The following is an 8,896-nucleotide window of genomic DNA, read 5'->3' as shown; positions in this document are numbered from 1 at the left end:
GTGCATCACACGAGTAATTGGACAATTATTTGCTCTAATTCAAGCAAGGAAAACTTCAGAAAATATAATTGATCCAACCAATTTTATCAATTGCCCTATATAATATTCTATGTTATAATTTATATAATTAATAAATCGATCAAAATATTCTTAAAATATTATAACAAATCAAAATCGATCAAAATATTCTTAAAATATTATAAAAAATCAATTCCGTGCAACGCACGGGCGAAAATACTAGTTTAAATTTATAAAAAGAGTTGACATTTTAAGCGGCATCAGCAAATCCACCGTTTTGAGCAAAAATTAAATATATATTTTTGTTTGGTAACATACATTACATTGTTTCCTTATTAATCGTTGAATGACAACAATCCAACGAATACGATATTGAATTCCATTCCTAATAATAATGAATTGATGAATCATGCATTTACAACTCAGTAGCCAAATTAAAATCCCAATCATTAATCCAAAGATTTTTCTCTATATAAATGAATGCCTTTTGTTTTTGCAATTCACATATTGTTTCCAACGTAACCATGGCAAGAAAAAGAGTAAAATTGGCTTTTATTGTGAATAAAAAGCAAAGAAAAACCTCCTACAAGAAACAAAAGATGGGGGTGTTGAAGATGCTTAATGAGCTGAGCATCCTGTGCGGTGTTGAAGCAGGTGCAGTACTGTACAGCTCTTTTGAGCAACAGACCATTGCCACATTGAAGAACATGCCAGATTTCGCCCAAACTCGAGGAATGGTGGACCATGACAACTTCCTTGAAGAGAGGTTTCTGAAATTAGGCACTCAGCTTCTCAATCTGAAGAAAGTGAATAGATTGACGGAGATGGCTTTAGTGATGTATCAGATCTTACAAGGACATCAACTTAATATTTCTCTCAGTTCCGAAGACCTTAACGATTTGGGTTGGGCTATAACCGTATATCTGGAAGAAATTGATAACAAGGTCGAGACATCCTCAATCCCAGCATCAGCTCCAGAGCCCAGCAGCTCAACAAATCCTTAAAATCCTCATAAGCTCCATCTATTATATTATATTCTTGTAGTCCATCCACACATCAGTTGCTTGTCTTTGTTTTTAAATTTTGATGCATATATAGGCTATATTGTTGCCAAAGGCCTTGTAGTCAAACGGCATCCGGTGTACACTCCCATGTGGAAGGGAGTGGGTTCGAGCCTCAGTAGAACTCAAAAAAAAATATGTTTTAAATTTTCTATTTTATGTTATTCTGGTTTATTATTAATATAAAACAAGCTGTTTTTTTTTTAAATTCTAAAAATGAAAAGATTGGAGAATCTTTAGATAAAGTTCATATAGTTCGTCAATAGAAAATACAATAGGTTGATAACAAGTAGTATGACACAATTAATAAAAGAATAATTTGTTGGAGCTACATTGAGGCTCAATCTCTTGACCTCCTAATTGGAGAGTCACTACTTGCCATCTAAGCAGAAGGTGTTTGGATCATACAATTATATTGTTTATTTGAATAATAAATGAAGATTTATATATACTTAATTATAAGTGTCATAAAACTCAAATTGTATAGTTCAATAGATTATACATGTATAAGCTAAATGTTTATTTTTTTTACAAGTCTAACTTATACTAATATGGGCAAATGTAATTATTAGAATATATATTGATTAAAAAAACACATTTTTTTATCATTTAAACAATTATAGTTTTTTTTTTGAAACTAATCAATTATAGTATAATTATCATAAAAAGAGTTCACTACTCATATAAATTTGTTATTTTTTTCTTTTTGTAAATTTCAATGCAAATAATACTGACATGAGAATCTTTCAAGTTTCATGTTCGATAATCCCAAAGAACATATTTCCTTGTCAATGACTGGGTGTGATCCTAGTACTGTTGCGTAGTAGTTGTGACACTACGATGTAATCGCATTTAAACATATGGAGAAACTACGTAGTAGTCACTCTGACTTTCTCCTGAATCAGAGGAACTAGAGGAGTCAGATGAATCATGACTTGACTCAGGACCAGAAGTTAGACTAGGCCTTCTCAGTTGCTTGATCATCTTCCTCTTGTTCAGAGTTCTCGGGTGCTTCTTCGCTACCACTCGTCCCAACTCCTGGACGTAATCTCAAATCATAGATTATATTGGTATCTAGAGATAGACTAGGCCTTCTCTATAATCCCTTTATCAACTCTTTCTCGTTCTCGCTTATTTGTAATATCTTCATCAACTCCTCTTCCCTTCCCCTTTTTGTCATCTCGGCCTGCCAACTTATCCTGATAAACTCTTTCTATCTCTTCTGGTCTAGTGGCGGCGAAGAGTAACCTTGTACCCATCCATCTAGTCAAGAGCTCATTGCTCTTCTTCCCACATCAGGCCAATTGTTGTGGCCATGACTTCAAGACTGGGCATCCTTCACTTTTGCTAATCGTGCATTCTGATCTTCGCAATTCGTTCCTCACGATTTGTTCTTGGCTAAGAACTTCAGGCATATCCTCGGGTAAGACTTCAAGAAGTTCCTCGTGAGCTAACTGTCTGGCTAATTTAGCATCAGCATTGATTTGCGGAGTATGATCAACATCAGGACATGCAATGCATTTGACTCCTCGACATCATCTGGTTGAGGTCTAACTATTACCTCCGCCTCGACCACACTTTCTAACTCTTCTGCTTGTGCAGGTTCATGTGGGAGAATAGAAGGTTGATCACTCGCCTAAACTGCTTGAACCGTCTGTTGTACAGACTCGACTTCATTATTCGAGTCATCTTCCCCCTCAAATGAGTCCTCGGATGAAGAACTCCGGCCACGATACAGATCTTTGAGGAAGTCCTGGGTCAGGTCTTGATTGAATTGAATTAGAAGTACGGGTAGTAGGAGCTGATGGCTCGGGCTCCTTCATTTTCTGATCCTTAGAAAATATCCTTGAAAGAGGTACATCATCCTCATCACTATCATCAATGCGGTGGATTTCCTCCGGGAATAATCGATCTCACATGCAATTCACATTCTAGTTTCTTTAATTGATTTTAATCTTTGAGGATGTCCACTTGCAATTCACTTTCTAGTTTCTTTAATTGATTTCAATCTTTATTCTTTGCATTCTTGTAAAACTACAACGACAATTCTTTATTCTTTGATTGATCGTGATATGACGAATGAGGGAGTTGCAATGTATTTCCTAGACTAAGAACTAGACAACACCTCTAAATTTGACCTCTCTAGAGACCGACAAAACTCGGGGTAACCCCAATCATCTTTTGATAATTTCCATCGAATATCAAAATGGCGTCATTGCCGGGGACACAAACAGTTGTTATTGTCTAGTTTTTTTTATCTTTTGAATATTTGCATGTCTTGACTCCATTGTCATTTCTTTTATTACTTTGTGCTTGTTACTAACCCTCCCTAAGGACTACTCCTAATCGAGGAGGCAAATTTGCTTCTTTCAACTTTGTATAGGTGTATGCAAACGAGGGCGAGAGGTAACCAAGGCCTACTCCCTCTCAATACGGAGATAAACCGCGCAACAAGAAGGAAGAACACACACCTAGAAGACATGGCTACCACAAGTGCCAATAGGGGAGGATCCCATTGAAGGGGGATCCAACCTCAAGCACCACCCCTCATCCAAAACCATCCACCCGGAGAAAGGGCTCAAGGGGGAGCCCAAATCCCTCTTGAACCCACCATTGAAGAAGAGCTATTGTCGACTACATGACACCCAACTTTAGCATGCACAATTCAATCTATGTGCCACCATTGGAGAGTCTAAACTTCCACATCCATCCATCCGTACTCAATTTGGTTCAAAATAGTCCATTTAGTGGCTTGTCATCGGAGGATCCACATGTCCATATCACAAGGTTCATTCGGGCATGTGGAATGTTCAAACAAGAGGTGGTGAGTGATAAAGTCATTCGGTTGAAATTGTTTCCCTTCTCCGTCATTGGAGAAGCATCTAGGTGGCTTGATAGCCAAGATGATCACCATTTCCGCTCATGGCCCCAACTCTACAAGGAATTCATGAATGAATTTTTCCTGCTAACCAAGACCATGAAAGTGCGCAAACAAGTTTAAGAGTTCAAGCAATGCCCGCTTGAAAGCTTAGGTGAAGCATGGAGAAGAATTAAAACCTTGAAAAGGCAATGCCCGCCGGATTTACTACACCCGTGGGACGTAATAAGTTCTTTTTACGCAGGTCTCACGGATGAGAGGAAAATGTTGTTAGACTCCTCATCTCGTGGTGCCTTTGTATCTTCATCCCCATCCGACGCCGAAGAGTTGATAGAAAGGATTTCGTCCAATACATCATTTTGGTATAACAAGAGGGATTCTCGCGCCGGTATGTATGAGGCGAAAGACAACGTGGCAAGTGATGCAAAAGTAGAGGCTATGAACCATGAGATATAAAGACTCCAAGCCATGGTGAAAAAGTTGGATGATAAGTCAAAGCTGTGCATGGCACTTGCGTTGTATTGCAATATATGTTGTGGACCCCTTGACACCAACATATGCACTTCCACCTCCGCTAGTGAACAAATGGAGGCAGTTGATTACCAAAGGGGGAATGGCTTCAATACTTACGGAGGTGGTGGAAACAACCAAGGGTTGAAGCAAGGAGAAGGTTGGAACAGTAGTAGGGGGTTCCAAGGGAAGCCCCAATGTAATACCCCGTATTTTCCTAACATTATTATTTTAATAAATATTCCCAATATGCTGCGATCGTACGTACCGATCACGAACCGTAAAATTTTTGGAAGCTGGTGTTCGGACCCGTTTGTCCTAGGAAATGGATTATTAGACACCATATTATTATTCTTGAATTTCCTATTTAATTAAATCAGCCCATAGCAGCGAAAATTTATTTTAATCGTACATCGCTAAATTTCGCGGTGTACCGAACCTAGCCCAATTTTAAGTTCTAGTCTGAGATAAACTTTTGGTTTCGAAAATTATTCTATCTAAATTATTTTCTACCGAGAATTCATCTGTTTTAATCCCGAACAGTCCAAAAGAAGATATTTTCCCTTACCCACCACAAGAATGTGACAAGTGTCACTTTCTATGCCACATATCTTCATTCTTATCTTATAAGGGATAATATATAAGCTTTGTTTTCCCATTTTTCCCCTCTTTGGCCGAAATTGGAGAGGGAAAAAGGGAGAGGATTTTCATCTTCATCTTCTTCCTTGAGTTCAAAAAGCTTCCATAGCCAATTTCTTCATCAAGATCACAAATATTCGGTAAATTTCTATTCTAATCGGTTCAAAAGCTTTATTTTCCTTCCTAGATCTTGAATCCAAGTATAGTTTTCTTAAAATATGTGGTTAGGATGTTATATACTTCTTAGGATTTGTAGGAAAATTTTTGGGTAAGAAAATCCTATTTTACTAATTATTTTAGTATAGTTAGTGTTCTCAAGGATCTAATATTATGTATGTTGTGGATAAATTATAGATTGTGTAGAAGAACCAAAGGAAGTGGAAGAGTGAGCATCTAGAGGAAGTTAGTGAGATTTTCAAGAAGATAAGGTAATCTTTATGTCCACCAAAACCTTTTTCCACCATGATATTCATGAATTTCTTGATAAAGTATGGATATAAAGATCTTAGTAGATGAAAGATTGGTGTGATTGTGGTATATCATGAATATATGTAGATATGTGGATGATTATATAAAGTAACTAGTATACGATTATGTTGTGATGAATATATGTAGTAGACATGTATATGTGTTTACAACCTTATATATATATACGTATATAAATTATATATATATATATATATATATATACATATATACATCCCTATACATTTAGTTATATTGATGATCTTCTTGTCATGATTATTATATATACTTACATATATTTATACTGTAGAAATACATATATACCCATATTATTATTATTATTATTATTATTATTATTATTATTATTTATATATACATACATTAATACCGTGTATATATATACATTATCGTATATGTATTTATATTACCATATATATATACATATTTGGTACTATATACGTGTAAGTGGTGTGTGAGAATACTATATATGTATAAGTGGTGTGACCTTATATGTGTATGGATATATGAAGGTATATATATATATATATATATATATATATATATATATATATATATATATATATATACAAAGGTAGACTTATACTGTTCAAAGTGCATAAAGCGAGAAAGTAAAGAATGAGACAAAATGAAATCACGGTGTGAAGTTGGAGGATATTCCTTTTTAGCATTCATAATGGAATCACAAACATTGGGCCCCAAAATGATTGGTGTTAACCACTTGAGTAACCTTGTAGAAACAGATCCAGGGTTACTAGAGCTAGTGACTAACCTGCGGGCTTGGAATCCCGACAAGGGATGTGCACACTAAAGGTCCTAGATCTGCTTCCCCTAGTTGGAATAACTAGGTTGTGGTGAGGTGATGGAAATGAGAAGGAAATTGTGGTGTTAATTGGAATATCTTTAACTTCATTATGGTAAAAGCTAGTTATTTCTATTTAAATGCTTATATGTTTATGAGGATGATTATGAGTATGAGTATGAGTATGATTATGAGTATGATATTGTGCATACATGTGGAAACTGTGATTATTGATACATATTTTTCTTTGAAACAATAATGAGGAAATGAATATCTCTTATATGAGAAATCTTGTTAAAAATTTGTTATCATGTGAAATAACTGCTTTTCGAAAACAAAGAATAAAACTATTTTTCAAAACCATGATTTTACACGGTGGAGTAGGGATTACTTAGCACTATGTGCTAATTCTGTTTTCCAAATGAATTTCAGGTATGGAGTAGATCTTGTTATCCGAGAGCGATAGAAGAGAAAATGGATCTACTCTTGATGATAGAAATTACTATGGTTTTTGGGTTGTATATTACTGGGATGTAAGGCAGTAATAGTATGTATTAATAAGGATAGTAGATGTAAAGACTACCTTAGCATCTAAGTTTGTAATAAACTTAGGAGTGGAGTAGCACCTCTGGATTTTATGCGCTTTCGTTTTGGGAAATTAGTAATTATGATTAATTATGCCTTTTAGTATGATGGAAAATCTGGGGGTGTTACACCCAATTTCACCAAGGTGGCAAACCCACCTATGGCCAATGTAATAGAGGTCGAATTGCTTATGGCCCACAACAAGGAGGGGGAGCTCAAATGAATCACTATCGGCCAAATTAGGTCTCCCAAATGGACCGCCCGGGGCAAAGAAGAGACGATTTGAGGGAACTTGATGAGAGGCTATCCAATGCTATCATGGAGCTAAAGAATGATGGAGTGAATCTCAAACATGAGATCACACAAGATATAAGGCAAGAGATTGCGGCACTAAGGCAAGAATCAATGTCCACCATGAAAACCATTGAGAATTAAATTTCACAAATGTTCAAAATGATGTTAGAAATACACTATAAGACAATTTCTGAAAAATACGGAGAATAACCCCAAGGAGAATGTCAATGCAACTGCCTCAATCGAGGAGGATAGCCATGGAGGATGTGATGCTATGGACAAGGTGTGTGATTTGTTGTTGTGGTGAGAGCAAAGAGATGGGAGAAGGAAGGGCCACCTCTTGTGGTACATTGTTCAATGCCAAGGAGATCACCTCCTGTGACCTCCCTAGAGAGCAACAAAACCCGGGGGTAACCCCAATCATCTTTTGATAATTTTCGTCGAATATCACAAATAATTAATATTTGGTTTTCGTAGATTTTCTCTCTCTTGCTTGTGTTCAATGATTGTAGTCGATTTCAGTTCTCCTTCTTCAGAGGATAGAATGAGAGGGTCACTTGAACTATCTCCAACTTCATGTCATCCATTTGCAGCATGTCTGGCTCTTAGCATTTCTTATCTTGCTTGTTCGACTAGCCGTTTGGACGGGCGCCTCATGATGTTCTTTCCTCCTCGATTCTTCGAATCCATGATAACCTGAAATAAGATACAAGCAAAGTACTCTCTATATAAGTAGAGTTAGTCTTGAGGGCTCCCAATTTATAGATAGGAAAAGGTTCCTTGGAACTTGAAACATTAATTATCCATTCAAGACATTTGACTATTTCCAAAATTCTAAGTATTGAATACTTTTAACACATTAAAAGGAGTTTTCTTCTGCTTGGACAAATATGGCTTTTTTTTAGTGTAGCATCCTTGCATGCCTTGAAAAATGGTTAGATCAATATAAAAGATAGACATGTGAAGGTGTATAGTTTTAGGGTGAGTGAATGTGGAATGGAATGTGTTAAAACGAAGAGTCAATACTCCCCGAGTGTCGGTCTTCAGCCTTCCGGATAGTGGGCGGGGATGTAGATCAGTTAGACCCGTGAGAGGCCGCTATCGCGCACACACTCACTTTCACTAAGCCTACTATCTATCCCGGCCGGAAATAGAAGCAAATCACAAAGAACTTCATCCACACAAGACTAAAACCCTACTTCATCATCTTCACAAGCAAATGGAAGAATTCAATCATCAATCACCATGGCTAATGTGGGGCAAACAATCCCCTCTACTAATCTACTCTAGCACTAGCAACATAAAAAATCAACAAAGAAGAAATAATCAACACAAATAGATTAAAGTCATAGTATAACAAGAACAAGAGTAGAGTAATATACCTAGGATACCAATAGATCTATTACATCTTCACTCTCATCCTCCTCCTTGCATCTATCATGAAAATCTAATCTAAGGAGAAATGAAGATTTCCCCCAAAGGGGAGAAACTAAGGAAAATCAGATCTGGAAATTGGGGCTCTCCCTTCCCAAATGCAGAGGTAGGGTTTAAATAGCCAACCTAAAGTCGAAATCCCGCAGATGCCCTTGGTGGCCCGGTTCACGCCACCTTCACGCGTGTATGGGG

General features: G+C 36.7%; 1 protein-coding gene across 1 annotated transcript; it reads left to right on the top strand.

Moving 5' to 3' along the window:
• Positions 1–542: 542 nt before the first annotated feature.
• Positions 543–1,022, top strand: LOC116029747 (agamous-like MADS-box protein AGL80). The gene has a single exon (XM_031271788.1). It carries the CDS (start codon positions 543–545, stop codon positions 1,020–1,022), a length of 480 nt encoding a protein of 159 aa, XP_031127648.1.
• The last annotated feature ends 7,874 nt before the right edge of the window (positions 1,023–8,896 follow it).

Source organism: Ipomoea triloba, chromosome 9 (assembly GCF_003576645.1).
Source record: "Ipomoea triloba cultivar NCNSP0323 chromosome 9, ASM357664v1".
Classification (NCBI taxonomy): domain Eukaryota; kingdom Viridiplantae; phylum Streptophyta; class Magnoliopsida; order Solanales; family Convolvulaceae; genus Ipomoea; species Ipomoea triloba.
This window is presented reverse-complemented; position numbering and strand designations above follow the sequence as displayed.